Source organism: Euleptes europaea, chromosome 1 (genome assembly GCF_029931775.1).
Source record: "Euleptes europaea isolate rEulEur1 chromosome 1, rEulEur1.hap1, whole genome shotgun sequence".
In the NCBI taxonomy this organism is placed as follows: Eukaryota; Metazoa; Chordata; class Lepidosauria; order Squamata; family Sphaerodactylidae; genus Euleptes; species Euleptes europaea.
Genome location: NC_079312.1, coordinates 30,546,954 through 30,563,915, shown reverse-complemented (window position 1 = coordinate 30,563,915; position 16,962 = coordinate 30,546,954). Strand labels below are relative to the sequence as shown.

Genomic DNA, 16,962 nt, shown 5'->3' with positions numbered 1-16,962 from the left:
TGGCGGAAGGTCAACAGGGAAAACCATGGACTGAAATGGTTTGGCGGGAACATCGCTTGGATTCTCCATAGTAACTACATGGCAATTCCAGACTAAATGGCTACTATAGAAGCAACACTCTTTTTCGTACTTTTCCACTCCCTTGCTAGGTTTGGCCCTTCACTTACGCAGCGCCCCATCGTGCATCAGGGCAGAGATGCTGCAGAGCAGACGAGCGCACATCTCAGCCAGGTCAGGCATGGTGGCCATACGGAACGCCTCTAGGCACGTGTAGCGCTCCAGCTCCTCCCGACGCTCCACAGCCGTGGGATCATTCCCGTGGAGACCGGGCAGCTCAGTCACACGCGGCAAAAGAACCAGCTGTAGAGTGCAGGGAGACACATCGGGAAATGTTGAGCCAAGCTGGAGCGAGGATAATGACCAGTCAAGATAAACCTCCCCCCCACACACATACACATAGTGCACCCTGTGGAACACAAGCTGCACAAAGGACACACTAACTGGGAACTGGTAAAGACGGCCAAAAAATCTGCTTCATTCTAACTTTACCAGCGAGTACAGACCTTGGGTCCCCCAACATGGCACCTGTGGGTGCTGTGGCTCCCACCAGTACTTCCCTTGGCATCTGCCAAGCTTTTTGGAAAGTGGGTGGAGGCAGAAGAAGAAGAGTTGGTTTTTATACCCTGCTTTTCTCTACCTTTTAAGGAGTCTCAAAGCAGCTTACAGTCACCCTCCCTTCCCCTCCCCACAACACACACCTTGTGAGTTAGGTGGGGCTGAGAAAGTTCTGAGAGAACTGTGACTAGTTTAAGGTCGCTCAGCAGGCTTCATGTGGAGGAGTGGGGAATCAAACCCAGTTCACCAGATTAGAGTCCGCCACTCTTAACCACTACACTACGCTGGCATACCTTGTTACTGCCCTCTTTCAAAGTAAAGGGCTCTCTACTGGAGAATCAGAAGGGACTGGTAAGCTCCTTTCCTTAGTCTTTGTGTGGTTCCATTTCCCCTTCAGACTTTCCTTCTTCCTCCTAGGAGGTGTGAGGAGGGAGGTATTCCCTTTGGCTCTGCCTCCTGAGGCAGCCATTTTAGGCCTGGCTCCACCTCTTGTGGCAACCACTTTGGGGTTGCCCTCACCACCCTCGCTTAATATTCCAAAGGTGCCCACAGGATCAAAAAGGTTGGGGACCCCTGTCCCCTGGTACAGATCAGTCTCTCCCTAGCTAGGTAGTAGGAGCGAAGCAGAAAACACAGCAACCAGGTAGAGCCTTTGAACAGTAACACAAATACCGAGTGCTAGATGTACTACTCTGTCTGGCGCAAGATACTCTTTCACATTTACTATCCAGAGCGAATTTGGTACACTCCCAGGAATAAGGGAAAGGGGTGCTCAGGTGGAGACGTGGGACAGCCGAAGGGTTTTTCTGCGCTTCTGGAACCCAACGGAATTGGACTTGCGAGTCTTCCCGTCCCGGTGGCAAAAGAATGAGATTTCACAGTGGGCTGGCCACCATAAGGATTGTTAAACGCTTGGCTGAGAGAAGAGAGCTAGGTCACACACACAAAAAACAGTTCGTTTGCGGCACTTTCTCACCGAGTCAACGAGGATGAAGGCTGCAGGGTGCCGCTGCGCCACACCTGCTCTCTGGAAGCGCACAGTGATCTCATATTGGTTCCTGGGTTCAAAGCAGAAAGGCCGTGGCAGGAGAACATACCTGTGAGAAGACAAGAGAGTGAGGGCCTCGCTTGACAGGGAAAGCAGGAATGTAGAAGTGAGCCACCCCCTTCTGGATGCACACCTTAACGTGGTGAGGGGGTTTGTGAGTGTCAGGGAAGCTGAGAGCAATACCGTAAGGGGTCTAGACTCTATCAAGAGACTAAACTCCTAGCAGAGTCACTCAAGACGGAATGGTCACAGCTGAGACACCAGACGAAGATGCATCCACCCCCTTCAGGGATCAATGGCCACATCTGCAGAAGAGGACAGGCAGTTCCAGTGGGGAGGGGGGCAGAGGAATCCCTGAAGGTTAGCTACTGGGCAGCAGCAGTAGTGGAAGGTGACACTGGCGGAAGATCTTTCGTAGACAACAGCAGTGTCACTATGGCTAACTCTGGTTAGTACTGCGCAGAAGAAGGCACTGGTAAACCACTTCTGACCAACCTTTACCTTGAAAACCCTATGATGAGACAATCCAAAATGAAAAAAGATATAGTGCTGGAAGATGGGACCCCCAGGTCGGATGGCACTCAATCTGCTACTGGGGTAGAGCAGAGGACAAGTACGAGTAGCGCTGTTCTTAATGATGCAATTGGACTAAAGCCGAAAGGACGTTCAGTGGTTGACATGAATAGATGCAAAGGAAAGTCCGAAGCTGTTCGACGCATATAATAGGAACATGGAATGTGAGAAGCATGAATCAGGGAAAGCTTGAAATTGTTAAACAAGAAATGGAACGTATGGACATTTCAGTCCTGGGAGTAAGTGAATTAAAGTGGACTGGATTAGGACATTTTCAATCAGAAAATTACAAAGTGTTTTATTCAGGGAATGACAAAAAGAGAAGAAACAGAGTTGCTTTAATAGTGAGGCAAGATGTAGCAAAGGCAGTCAGGAGCTATAATGCAAAGTCTGACCGAATAATATCAATCAGACTTCAGGGAAAGCCTATCAACATAAGCATCCTTCAAGTTTATGCCCCAACTACAGATGCTGATGAGGAAGAAATTGAAAGTTTTTATGCCAGTGTTCAGGAAGAAATTGATCACACACCTAAACAAGATATTCTGATAATCATAGGTGATTGGAACGCAAAAGTAGGAAACAAAGCAGAATCAAATGTTGTTGGCAGATTTGGGCTAGGAGCACGGAATGAAGCAGGAGAACGCCTCGTAGAATTCTGTGAAGACAACAATCTGTTCATTGCAAACACATGTTTCAGGCAACCAAATAGACGATTGTATACATGGACATCACCAGACGGCCAGTATAGAAATCAAATAGATTATATAATTGGAAGCAGAAGATGGAGAAGCTTTATTCTCTCGGCCAAAACAAGACCAGGAGCCGACTGCGGTACAGATCATGAATTGGTAATATCGAAAATCAAGATAAAGCTTAAGAAAAACACCAAAACATTCATAGCACCAAAATACAATCTAAGCAATATTCCGGAAGAGTTTAAAGACCATGTAAGGAACAGATTTGCATTACTAAGTTCAAGTGAATGTAAACCTGAAGAACTATGGGTGGAAACTAGAGATATTATCAAGGAAGAATGTGCAAAGACTATTCCTGCAGCCAAAAGAAAAGAAAAATGGATGTCTGAGGAAACTCTTAAAATTGCCAGAGATAGACGAGAAGCAAAAGTAGAAGGTGACAGAAATAGAATCAAAAGTCTAAGGGCAACGTTCCAGTGACTAGCACGTAGAGATAAAGAGACCTATTATAATAACCAGTGTAAAGAAATAGAAGAGAACAACAAAAAAGGAAGAACAAGAGATCTGTTCCACAAGATCCAAGAAATCAAAGGGAAATTTAAAGCACGGTTCGGCATGCTGAAAGATCAGCATGGAAATACATTAACTGAACAGGACAAAATAAAGAAAAGGTGGGAACAATACACTGAAGAACTATACAGAAGAGATGAAAGGATAAAAGATTCTTTCCAAGAAGAATCTTTTGAAGAAGAACCTACAGTTTTAGAAAGTGAAGTGAAAGCTGCATTGAGAGCAATTGGGAGAAACAAATCACCAGGACCAGATGGGATATCAATAGAGCTATTCCAAGCCACAGAAACGGAGTCCATCAAAATCTTGACAAGAATATGCCAACAGATATGGAAAACAAAAAAATGGCCCACAGACTGGAAACGATCCATTTACATTCCAATTCCCAAGAAAGGAGACATCAAAGATTGCAACAACTATTGGACCATTGCATTAATTTCTCATGCAAGTAAAGTGATGCTCAAAATCTTACAGCAAAGGCTGTTACCATACATGGAACGAGAAATGCCTGATGTTCAAGCTGGTTTCAGAAAAGGAAGAGGCACTAGAGATCATATTGCAAATATACGCTGGTTACTGGAGCGTACGAGAGAATTTCAGAAGAAAATCAGCTTGTGTTTCATAGATTACAGCAGAGCTTTTAACTGTGTGGATCATGAAAAGCTATGGCTGGTTTTAAAGGAAATGGGTGTGCCACTACATCTGATCGTTTTGATGCGCAACCTGTACTCTGGACAAGAGGCCTCAGTTAGAACAGAATATGGAGAAACGGAATGGTTTCCAATTGGCAAAGGTGTCAGACAAGGATGTATTTTATCTCCCTATCTCTTCAATCTAGATGCAGAACATATAATTAGGAAAGCTGGATTAGATTTAGAGTGAAAATTGGAGGGAGGAACATTAATAATTTGAGATATGCTGATGACACTACATTATTGGCAGAAAATAGTGAAGATTTGAAACAACTACTGCTGAAAGTTAAAAGAGAAAGTGCCAAAGCAGGACTACAGCTGAACATCAAGAAAACAAAAGTAATGACTACAGGAGAATTACACAACTTTAAGGTTGACAATGAGGAAATTGAAATTGTCCAAGACTTTCTATTCCTTGGCTCCACCATCAACCAAAAGGGAGACTGCAGCCAAGAAATTAGAAGGAGATTGAGACTGGGAAGGGCAGCCATGAAGGAGCTAGAAAAGATTTTGAAGTGTAAGGATGTGACTCTGGCCACCAAGACTAGATTAATTCATGCCATTATATTCCCTATTACTATGTATGGGTGTGAAAGCTGGACAGTGAAGAAAGCTGATAGGAAGAAATTAGATTCCTTTGAAATGTGGTGTTGGAGGAGAGTGTTACAGATTCCGTGGACTGCCAAAAAAACAAATCAGTGGGTTATAGATCAAATCAAGCCTGAACTGACCCTAGAAGCTAAAATGACTAAACGGAGGCTATCGTATTTTGGTCAAGTCATGAGACGACAAGAGTCACTGGAAAAGACCGTCATGATAGGAAAAGTTGAGGGCAGCAGGAAAAGAGGAAGACCCAACAAGAGATGGATGGACTCAATAAAGGAAGCCACAGCCTTCAATTTGCAAGATCTGAGCAAGGCTGTCAAAGATAGGACATTTTGGAGGACTTTCATTCATAGGGTCGCCATGAGTCGGAAGCGACTTGACAGCACTTAACACACACAGAAGTGAGCCACAGGTTAGGGTTGCCAACCTCCAGGTAGTAGCTGGAGATCTCCTGCTATTACAACGGATCTCCAGCCGATAGAGATCAGTTCACCTGGAGAAAAATGGCCGCTTTGGCCATTGAAGTCTATGGCATTGAAGTCCCTCCCCTCCCCCAACCCCGCCCTCCTCAGGCTCCGCCCCAAAAATCTCCAGGTATTTCCCAACACAGAGCTGGCAACCCTAGTGCTGGTGCAAGAGGGATGAGCCCAAGTGAAGGCAAGTGAAGGCTGTGGCCTGAACCCCATGATGCACAGCTAGAGTTGCCAGGTCCCTCTTTGCCACCAGCAGGAGGATTTTGGGGTGGAGCCTGAGAAGGGTGGGGTTTGGAAAGGGGAGGGACTTCAATGCCATAGCGGCCATTTTCTCCAGGTGAACTGATCTCAATCGGCTGGAGATCAGTTGTAACAGCAGGAGATCTCCAGCTAGTACCTGGAGGTTGGCAGCCCCATGCACAATCCTACACACATGACAAACAAAGAGCTACAACTACGCCTAAGATAAAGCCTTGCCCAAGGGGCAGGCAGACACATGTATGGCTGATACAATATGGGCAGAAGCCATTCTCAGTGGCATGGCACATGCTTTGCAGACCAAACGCCACAGGTTCAGTCCCCAACATTTCTAGGTAAAAGGAACAGGCAGTAGGTGATGTGAAAGGCCACTGCTTGAGACCCTGGAGAGTAGACAATAGAGTAACTACCAGTCAGAGTAGACAATAGTGACCTTGATAGACCAAATAGTCTGACTCAGTACAAGGAAGTTGCATGTATCCAGTCCCCGAAAGGACCTTGAGTAGCAGACATTGGGAAAGACCCTTCTGTGCTGATGCCCTGGAGAGCTGTTGCAGTAGAAAAGAGCAAAAAGAGTCCAGTGGCACCTTAAAGACTAACAAAATTTCTGGCAGGGTATGAACTTTCGTAAGGTATCTGAAGAAGTGAGCTGTGACTCACGAAAGTTCATACCCTGCCAGAAATTCTGTTAGTCTTTAAGGTGCCACTGGACTTTTGCTCTTTTCTACTGCTATGGGCAGACTAACATGGCTACCCATCGTGCTCTATCTCCATGGAGAGCTGCTGCCCGCCACAGCACTGAGCCAGACAGACCAACAGCCTGACTTGGGGATGAGGCAGCTTAATTTGTCCACATAAGTTCAACAGGTTGCCGGGTTCTGCCCACCATGGCTTCCAGCAGTCCTTTTCTAAAGCATGGGTTGGGGATCCGTTGTTTACAAGTCAAGCCCCTGCTGTATGCAATTAGACTTGACGCATGGGTACCCCCGTGGAGGCAGCCCTTGGGAGCCGAGACTGGGAAAGCAGGTAGAAACAACCCCAAACAAATAAATAAACGTGTGACAGACTAGCAAAGAGGCTGAAAGATTTACTCTTCTAGGCAGCAGGACCCCTGAGAGGGCTTGCATTGTCCTTCCCAAGTCAGTGGCCATTCAAACCAGCAAACCTGCCCCCCAATCCCACCCCCATATACACACCCTCTCCTGGGAGTGCATCAGCTGCCCATACAATAGGCTAGACAGCTTTGCTTAATTCCCTTTTTCCTTTGTGAAAGCTCAATTAGCGTTCCCTGGTCTGAACGCCCCTTGTCAGAACAAAAGAGAGAAGCCAAAGGTGGCGGTGACTTCTTCCTCGGGGTGCCGGCTGAGGGCTTTTCAAGATAATCAGCACAAAGCCTGCCCTAGAGCAGAAAATTAGAACTGCCTTGAGGTTCAAAGACAATAGTGGGGTAGCCATTCTACGCAGAAGGGTAGGAGTCCTTTGCTGCCATCTTAAAAAGATAGTGAGCTTTGTATCCGTTCGCTTTTGAAAAGGAGCGCTTTAAACTGCTTCCTTCAAAGCGCTAGCTACAATCAACAGAACATCAACTATTTCAACCATCAAGGAAGGCCTTGCCCTATTTTTGACTGAGGCATTCGGTTCAGTCTAGTTTAGTTTGCATTGACCTCTGTGAATGTGTATGGGGAAGGGCAAGGATGGGCAGGCTTTTAAAGAAACTATATTTTTTAAAAACTCCTTTTTAAAACCTTCCGGAATCGCACAGGACTCTTGGGACACATGTTGCTGTAGGAACTGACACATAACCATTTTACTCATTCGTTTGAGAGTAGCGCAGAAGTACGTGAGTGGGTGAGAGTTTGGGAGGGGGATAACAGTGTTCCTTGAGTGCCAGTAAAACCAGCTTTCCCAGCAAAGGAGGCAGGCACACCATGAAGGGAACACATGAATACATGAAGTTGCCATATACTGAATCAGACCCTTGGTCCATCAAAGTCAGTACTGTCCACTCAGACAGGCAGGGTCTCAGGTAGAGGTTTTTCAGCGGCTCTCCAGGGTCTCAGGGAGAGGTCTTTCACATAACCTACTTGCCTAGTCCCTTTAACTGGATATGCCTGGGACCTTCTGCACGCCAAGCAGATGCTCTACCACTGAGCCAAGCCTCCTCCCCTAAAAGTCTGATTGTGACATGGAAATGACTTTGTTTGACACACTGACATCATATGCAGGCGAAAACCCGGACATGATGTCGCGCCTCCTGAACACATGAAGCTGCCTTCTACTGAATCAGACCCTTGGTCCATCAAAGTCAGTACTGTTTACTCAGACCGGCAGCGGCTCTCCAGGGTCTCAAGTGGAGGTCTTTCACATCACCTACTTGCCTAGTCCCTTTAACTGGAGATGCCGGGGATTGAACATGGGACCTTCTGCACGCCAAGCTTATGCTCTACCGCTGAGCCACGGCCCCTCCCGAAATTGCCTGTCTCACCAGTTACCAACAAATTTGAAGATGGAACGATCCCCCCCCCCAGATTCTGTTTGTGCTCTAGCAGTATGTCAGTACCAATTGTTTTCCCCAGGCTGTGGCAAAGCATAGCACAGCAGGGACAACCAGCTCCTCATCTTGGAAGGATGGCGGTGCTGCTGTCCCTCGTTATGATTCCTGCTTCTGGGTTTCCGCCTGCAAAAGGCTGCACCTCATTAAAAAGGCCCTCTTGCTGGCTGCAGAGTTTCTTACGATGCCTGGGCAGGCAGTGGGAAGAAAGGAGCCCTGTCTCCATCAGCCCTGTGTCTTGAAACTACAAAGGATGAGTAACTTGCTAATGGTCATTAAAGTACACCTGCTTGGCAGCTGACATGGAAAGCGGCTTTTAGGTTAACTGAACAATACATCTGATGAAGAATATTTGTGCCAATTCAACAAAGTAATTACACAGGGCTGCATCCAGGAACTGCAAGTGGAATAAAGCTCATAGAGAGGAAACTTCCCACATCTGTGCTCCCAGCATTCCCCCTGAAACTCTGCCCCAAGGGTCAAGGGTCCCCCCAGGAGGAATGCTAGGGTTGCCAACCTCCAGGTACTAGCTGGAGACCTCCTGCTATTACAACTGATTTCCAGCCGATAGAGATCAGTTCACCTGGAGAAAACGGCTGCTTTGGCAATTGGACTCTATGGCATTGAAGTCCCTCCCCTCCCCAAACCCTGCCCTCTTCAAGCTCCGCCCCAAAAACCTCCTGCTGATGGCAAAGAGGGACCTGGCAACCCTAAGGAATGCTGGTTGCAGTGTGGAGGTCTATAGTGGGCGGGAAGTAATTGGTGGAAACTGCCTCCACTCCTAGAGGCTAGATGGCCATCTGACAGCAATGCTGATTCTCTGAACATAGGCACATCATGAGAGGAAGGGCAGGAAGGGTTGAGCTAGTGCTTGGCTCTCGTGGCCATTTCTTACATGCCCAGGGTAATGCCGATCACCACTTTGGGGTCAGGAAGCAATTTTCCTCCAGGCCAGAGATCTTGGAGGGTTTTTGTTGCCATCTTCTGGGCATGGAGACATGGAGGTCACTGGGGGCGTAGGGCAGGTAGTTGTAAATTTCCTGCATTGTGCAGGGGTTTGGACTAGATGACCCTGGAGGTACCTTTCAACTCTATGATTTCTCTGATGGCAGAAGTGCTCTTGTGTGTGTTAAGTGCCATCAAGTCGCTTCTGACTAATGGTGACCCTATGAATCAATGTCCTCCAAAACGTCCTATCCTTAATAGCCTTGCTCAGGTCTTGCAACTTGAGGGCCATGCTTCCTTTATAGAGTCAATCCATCTCTTGTTGGGTCTTCCTCTTTTCCTGCTGCCTTCAACTTTTCTTAGCATGGCTGTCTTTTCCAGTGACTCTTGTCTTCTCATAATGTGACCAAAGTAGGATAGCCTCAGTTTAGTCAATTTAGCTTATGCCATTTAGTGCTCTTATGCCAGTGGAAAGCAAGTGTTGGCTACAAAATTCGACAGGATCTCCCGTGCTCAGAATGAGCCTCAGATTTATCAGGTGAGTATTAAAATTTACAGATGGCATCTTGGCCATCTTCTGGGCATGGAGTAGGGGTCACCGGGTGTAGTTGTGAATTTCCTACATTGTGCAGGGGGTTGGACTAGATGACCCTGGTGGTCCCTTCCAATTCTATGATTCTATGATAAGACTTCAAGCAGAAAACTCCAGTTAACTCTCACATGATAAGCAGTTTGGAAAGAAATTAGGGAAGAGGAGGAAAGCAGATAATGCCATTCCCTTTGAGATCCGCAGTACCCAAATCCACCAGCACTCACAGAAGGCCCTCAGCCAAACCAAAATACGAACAACTTACTAACCACAAAACACCCACAAGCTCTCTACTTAATTATACTAAATGCTCAGTCAATCCAATAGCAAATGCGCAGATGACAGAAAAATCATTTGTTTCCTCACGGAAAATGGCAGGTGTGCCAAAACATAAACTGCAAGAGATGGAACGCAGTCACGAAGGTTTCCCACTTGTATTTTCAGAGCTTTCACCTATTTTGAATAGTGATTTGAAATGAGTATTTCATATTTGATGTCTTTGTGGGAGGATTATTTCTGCCCGTTTCATCAACCTGTGGGGGGGATGAGGACTCCTACTGATAAAACTTCCTATAAACCCACTTACAGATACGCATGTTACATGGACAGCTGGTCAATATATGTTAGATGGACAACTAGCAGTTTCTAGGCCACATCCCCCTCCTCTGCCCAAGCTCTTTTATTTGGACCCTGGGATCAAACAGATCTTTTAAATAATTAAGCCTGAAGAGCCCTTGGAAGCTAAGCAGCGTCACCCCTGGTTAGCCCTTGGATGGGAGACCACCAGTCAGGCAGTGAATGACCTCTGCTCATTTCTTGCCCTGAGGGGTCGTGATAAGGCAGCTGTGACTTAACGGCACTTAATTATTAGGACTGAAACGTTTACCTAAAATTTCACACATAAGAATTTGTTTTTCAGACGTTATCTGGATGTGACAGAGCTTCCGTTTAATATTGCATCGTCCCAAAAGAGATGAAGTGACGCAGCAAAATGCGCTTCAGACCCTGAGAATAGAGAAGTTGGCCAACCTTGTTCAGTCACACATCATACTCTCTTGACCGAAGAACGGTACACTCCTTCTATCTGGGATGGTCATCCTCTTCCACCGAGTGCACAGCTTCAGGAGGGACGCACAAGGAGCGGTGAGGGAGGTAGGAGATACCCGCCTAACCTCACATCCTACACATCATACTCACAGTCCAACCTCTTGGTTTGGTAAGGAAGCGATCAGCCTGGACTTGATTTGCATGAGAACTTTGCATTTGTATTATGTGGGTCTCCCTTGGTCTCACCAGCAGTAGGGCAGACCTCTCCCCCCCCCCCCCCAATCAGTTAGGCTGGCTCGCCTCCCCTCAGCATCACCTGGAACTATGAGGCAGGCTCTCCCGGTATTTCTGCTCCGAAGGCAGCACGTTGCCACAGCGCGGGCTCATGGGTAAAACTTGGGAGCTGACACTGACGACGGCCTCCCAATCCTCTGTAGACTGAAAAGGAGACAAATTGGGTCTAAGAAATAGGGTCGCCAACCTCCAGGGGGTGGCTGGAGATCTCCCACTACTACAGCTGATCTCCAGTCGACAGAGATCGGTTTGCCTGGAGACGATGGCTGCTTTGGAAGGTGGACTCTATGGCATTATACCCTGCGGCACTATACCCTACTGAAGTCCCTCCCCCTCACAAAACCCTGCCCTCCTCAGGCTCCACCCCCAAAATCTCCAGGTATTTCCAAACTTGGAGCTGGCAACCCAACTAATAGGGTTGCCAACCTCCAAGTACTAGCTGCTATTACAATTGATCTCCAGCCGATAGAGATCAGTTCACTTGGGGAAAATGGCTGCTTTGGCAACTGGACTCTATGGCATTGAAGACCCTCCCCTCCCCAAACCCTGTCCTTCTTAAGCTCCCCCCGAAAAATCTCCCACTGGTGGCAAAGAGGGACCTGGCAACCCTACCTTCTAAGGAAGCAGGCCCAGAGAAAAGTCAGTCTCCACAGTGGAAGGCCTCAAAACCAGTCTTCTCCCCAATACCTTCTGCTACCCCTTCCGTAGTTACAGCAATAAGCATGTCAAACTACAGAAAGAGCCAGAGTAGTGCGGTGGTTCAGAGTACAAGTCTGCAAACTTTGGCTACAAAGCCAAATGCGGTGCTCCGTACAGAACCAAATACGGCTCTTTAAAAAAGAAAATGAAATCTTTATGTTCAGGCCTATTGGATGGCAAGGGGGGAATAACCAGAATAACTAGAATAACCGAGCCCTGACCTGGATAGCCCAGGCTAACACCATCTCATCAGATCTTGGAAGTTAAGAAGGGTCGGTCCTGGTTAGTACTCGGATGAGAGACCACTAAGGAATACCAGGGTCGCTACACAGAGGAATCCAATGGCAAACCACCTCTGTTTTGTCCCTTGTCTCAAAAACCCTAAGGGAGCTCCATAAATCAGGTGCAACTTGATGGCATGTTCCACCACCAGAATAACCACTATGTGAAGGGGGGAAGGGAAGTATAGTAGGAAAAGATTTTTGTGGGACTAAAGGGCATCCCAGAGATGCTTTAAAGATAAAGGTAGTCCCTTGTGCAAGCACTGGGTCATTCCTGACCCATGGGGTGATGTCACATCCCAATGTTTATTAGGCAGACTATGTTTACAGGGTGGTTTGCCATTGCCTTCCCCAGTCGTCTACACTTGACCCCCAGCAAGCCGGGTACTCATTTTACCAACCTCGAAAGGATGGAAGGCTAAGTCAACCTTGAGCCGGCTACCTGAAACCGACTTCTGTAAGAATAGAACTCAGGCCGTGAGCAAAGCTTTTGACTGCAGTACAGCAGCTTACCACTCTGCGCCACGGGGCAGATGCTTTACCAAAAGGGAAATTATACAGGTGACCAGCTGCCAGTAATCTAGCCGCAAACCACACACAGATTTATGCCAGTGTACTAGATCAGTTGCACAGGGTGCTCTTGCGAATATTTATTACTTATTGCGAGACGGTGGTGTGTGCCACTTCCTAATAAAGGACTCACAACAATCAGTGTCTGAGCCACAGAAATCTTATGGATTATTAATCAGTACATTAATGATCAGTATTGTTTGGCTGCATATTTTCAGTTTTGAAAAAAAGGGTCTTGTCTACGGGCTCTTTGTTGATCTTCCACTGAATGGTGATGCAAATCGGCTCTTTAATCAGACAAGGCTTCTGTCCTCTGGAGCTGTGTGTTTAGAAGTTCCTGCTTCCAGCCCCCCAGTCAGCATATGGCTGATAATAATACTAACTGCTTTGTAAAGTTATAAGAATTATTTTATATGATAGGCTCAGAGTATTGGGTTAAAGTGCTATATAAATGCTAAGAATTATTACTAGTAAAAAATGTAGAAATGTTCTTGCATCCCTCCCTGTTGGGGTAGTTATTTAGGTGCCACAGATTAGACTTATTTGTTTAAACACTCAGCGTTATGATGATTTTATGTACAGTATTTTAGGTAGTGGATTTATGTATTATATTATGTATTGCATTTTGTCTGCGTTATTAGCTGCTCTGAGCCTGGCATTGTTGGGAGAGGGTGGGATATAAATAAAATTTTATTTTTATTAATATTGTTGTTCTTGTTGCCATTTCACATGCTTGCCAAAGGTCTGATCACAAACACCACAGATGTGATCATACCCTCCCCTCCCTCCACAACAAATACACACCGTCCCCTCTCCAGGCCCTTCCACGCACCTCTGGCTCATAGCGCAACAGAATGTCGTACTCCATGGGGTAGGGAATGTCGTCAATGTGGAAGGATAAGCCAGCTCCATCCCGGACACGTGCAAAGCCTGGGCCGGTCCAGGTGATCATGTGACCTGTGTGTTCACGCTGCACAACTTCCACGTCGGGCTGTGGGTAAGAACACGGGGTCAGCAAAGCCATAGCTGCGCATTCCTCCCAGCCTTGCCCACTAGGGATGCCAGCCTCCAGGTAGGACCTGGGGATCCCGCAGAATTACATCTAATCTCCAGACTACAGAGATAAATTCCCCTGGGGGAAAATGATGTTTTGGAGGGTGGACTGTATGGCATTGTAACCCACCGGGGTCCTTGTCCTCCCCAGACTCCATCCCCAAATCTCCAGGAGTTTCCCAACCTGGGTCTGGCAACCCTGCCCCCATCCCCAGCTGCTGGGTCTGGCAACCCTACCCCCATCCCCCATCTTCTTCCCAAAATAATGTCCTCCATAATGAAGGCCAAATACCCCCCACCCGCCCATGCACAACTTTTGGACCAGCAACACTAAGTGGCCCTCAGGAGCAAGCCAGCCAATGGTCCATCTCCCCATGGCCTCCTCTCCTTTATTTGGAACATAAGAACATAAGGAAGGCCATGCTGGATCAGACCAAGGCCCCATCAAGTCCAGTAATCCATTCACACAGTGGCCAACCAGGTGCCTCTAGGAAGCCTACAAGCAAGACGACTGCAGCAGCATTGTCCTGCCTGTGTTCCACAGCACCTAATATAATGAGCATGCTCCTCTGATCCTGGAGAGAATACGTATGCATCATGACTAGTATCCATTTTGATTAGTAGCCATGGATAGCCCTCTCCTCCATGAACATGTCCACTCCCCTCTTAAAGCCTTCCAAGTTGGCAGCCATCACCACATCGTGGGGCAGGGAGTTCCACAATTTAACTATGCATTGTGTGAAGAAATACTTCCTTTTATCTGTTTTGAATCTCTCACTCTCCAGCTTCAGCAGATGACCCCGCGTCCTGGTATTATGAGAAAGGGAGAAAAGCTTCACCCTGTTCTCTCTCTCCATACCATGTATAATTTTATAGACCTCTATCATGTCTCCCCTTAACCACCTTCTTTCCAAGCTGAACAGCCCTAAGCATTTTAACCGTTCCTCATAGGGCAGTTATGCCCTCCATAATTTCATCCCAGCAACCTCTCTCTGCCAGACCACTTCATTCCCCTTCAATTGCACACCTTTTGCTGAAGCTGCCGGGCTCGTCGGAGTGCTGCTCTCTGCTGCAAGAGCCTGACAGTGCTGTGCTGGCGTCGCAACCTCACTTTGCGCCCATTCTGGACCCCGTTGTAATATTCCACACAGTCGGCAGGAGCCTCGGGACGCAAGGCCCCCTGCAACAGAGAGGGAAAAGAAAGTCACGTCTCCGCTGCGCCCTCAGTAGCTTGCATCTGCTGACACCCATGGTTTGCGCTCCTCCCTCCTCAGCCGTTCAACAACCAAAGGGGGCTTTGACAGGTGCCGAGGCTGACAGTTGCAGAACAGGAGTGGCCACAGCGCAGAAGCAAAGGGGGAGGAAATGGAATCTCCCTATCATGTGTGGTCTGGCTCACTTGCTTGAGCCAGCTGGATCGTTTTGCAAAACTTGTTTGTTGATAAACTCTGTGGTGGCGTGCCTTTTTCATCACACTCTCCTTTTGTGAACATTTACATAGAATCATAGAGTTGGAAGGGACCACCAGGGTCATCTAGTCCAACCCCCTGCACAATGCAGGAAATTCATAACTACCTCCCCCACATACCCCTAGAGACCCCTACAGTTTGGATGGTGCTTGTTTATCTGTAATAAACTGTGGGAAGCAGAGTTTATTTATTTTGTAGACATGCTGCCTCTCCAGAGTCCTTCTCGAGATGGATTTGTTAGAATGATTAAGGTCCTAATTTAGAATGGGAGGGGGTGAGACTGGATAACTTTCAGGTCCCATCTGGCGGTATAGTCCTTATAGAAGACTGTGCTCCTAGGGAAACAAGAAATACCCTGTACACAAGCCCTTTAGACAAATCCTGTGAAAAAACAGAGGCGACAGCCCCTTTGCCGTCATGCAAACCACAAGGCCTTTCTAGCTACAACCCCTTCTGTACACAGTCCAGGAAGTCGCATCCTCTTTCCCCAAATCTGGCTCCCCCCTTCACCCCTCCCATGCACTGACCGGCAGACCATGATGGGTCGGCGGGTGGCCCGTGGCATGCTCTGCTTCATACATATAGTAGTCCAGGGGCATGCAAAAAAACCCAGGCTGCACTTCGCTGCACTGGCGGCCCATGAGGTTGGCGCGACAAGGGCACTGCCCATCGTCTGTGGAGCACCTGGAGATGGATGGGAAAATAACCACATAGCAGGTAAAATCAGGGTACATAGTTAAACTCATGTGTACTCCACAGTTCCACTCATAAGGGGAAAATGTTGGTTTAGATCCACAAGAAGGTTTTCATACGCGCTAGGAGTAGAAAAGAGCAAGAATCCAGTAGCACCTTAAAGACTAACAAAATTTCTGACAATTCACAGTGGGTAGCTGTGTTAGTCTGTCTGCAGTAGTAGAAAAGGGCAAGAGTCCAGTAGCACCTTAAAGACTAACAAAAATATTTTCTGGTAGGGTATGAGCTTTCATGAGCCACAGCTCACTTCTTCAGATACATCTGGAATGTGAGTCCATCTGTCCTTAAGTTGAGAAAAGTTAGTTCAGACACCCAATGGCAATAGCATGTAAAAGTCAATAGCAGGTAAATGGCATTAGTAGGTGTGATCAGATTAGGTGTAATATGCAGAGGAGTAGTAGGCGTGGACAAATCAGCAATGGTAATGAGACAGGAATCCCAGATTTCTGTTCAATCCAGGAGAATGCATTGTTTTAAGCTTCATTATTAGTTGTAATTCAGCAGTCTCTCTTTCTAATCTCCCTCTGAAATCCCTTTGTAAGAGAACTGCTACTCTTAAATCAGCAACCGAAGGCGCTAGGGTTCTTGTGCAAGCCGAAATGTAAAAAACCCTCATGCTAGCACTTTGTCCTAACTTAAACACAGAGTATCCTGAACTGCTTTTCTGCTTGCTCAAGACATTGTGCAAGCAATTTCTGAACATTATAAGATATAGGGAGAAATGCACTAGGTACTTCACAAAATACACTTCCAGCCCCAAGGCCAGTGCTCAGGGGAATACTTACTCCCAAAATACCCAAGTTGGCCATCCCTATGCTAGTCCCCTTCCATTCCCCAAGCCACACGGCCCCGTTTCCCCCATCTGCTCATGTCCATTCCACTCCTACCTGTTGCTGTAGGCACCTCCAAAATCACAAGCGCAGCTTCGGCATCCAGTCATGTCATAGCTCAGCCCCCAGTATTCAAGCTGCGGAGGAGAAGGACCATCAAATCCAGAAAGGAGATTGGATCCATAGCACAGGCAGGAGGACAAGAAGAAGAAGAGTTGGTTTTTATATGCTGACTTTCTCTGCCACTTAAGGGAGAATCAAACCGGCTTACAATCACCTTCCCTTCCCTTCCCCAGAACAGACACCCTGTGAGGTAGGTGAGGCTGAGAGAGAATGACTTGCCCAAGG

The 16,962-nt window shown here is 47.2% G+C and overlaps 1 protein-coding gene across 1 annotated transcript in view; it reads right to left on the bottom strand.

Annotated features, from left to right (window-relative positions):
* Window positions 1-16,962, bottom strand: part of LOC130474923 (laminin subunit beta-2-like) — a 99,255-nt gene that overhangs the window by 38,905 nt on the left and 43,388 nt on the right. Inside the window, exons 13-19 of the mRNA XM_056846618.1 lie at window positions 16,672-16,751; window positions 15,559-15,715; window positions 14,590-14,742; window positions 13,342-13,500; window positions 10,982-11,103; window positions 1,592-1,712; window positions 168-360 (exon numbers count right to left, since the gene is read on the bottom strand). Coding sequence (XP_056702596.1) covers window positions 168-360; window positions 1,592-1,712; window positions 10,982-11,103; window positions 13,342-13,500; window positions 14,590-14,742; window positions 15,559-15,715; window positions 16,672-16,751 — 985 coding nt within the window. The remainder of the gene's footprint in view (window positions 1-167; window positions 361-1,591; window positions 1,713-10,981; window positions 11,104-13,341; window positions 13,501-14,589; window positions 14,743-15,558; window positions 15,716-16,671; window positions 16,752-16,962) is intronic.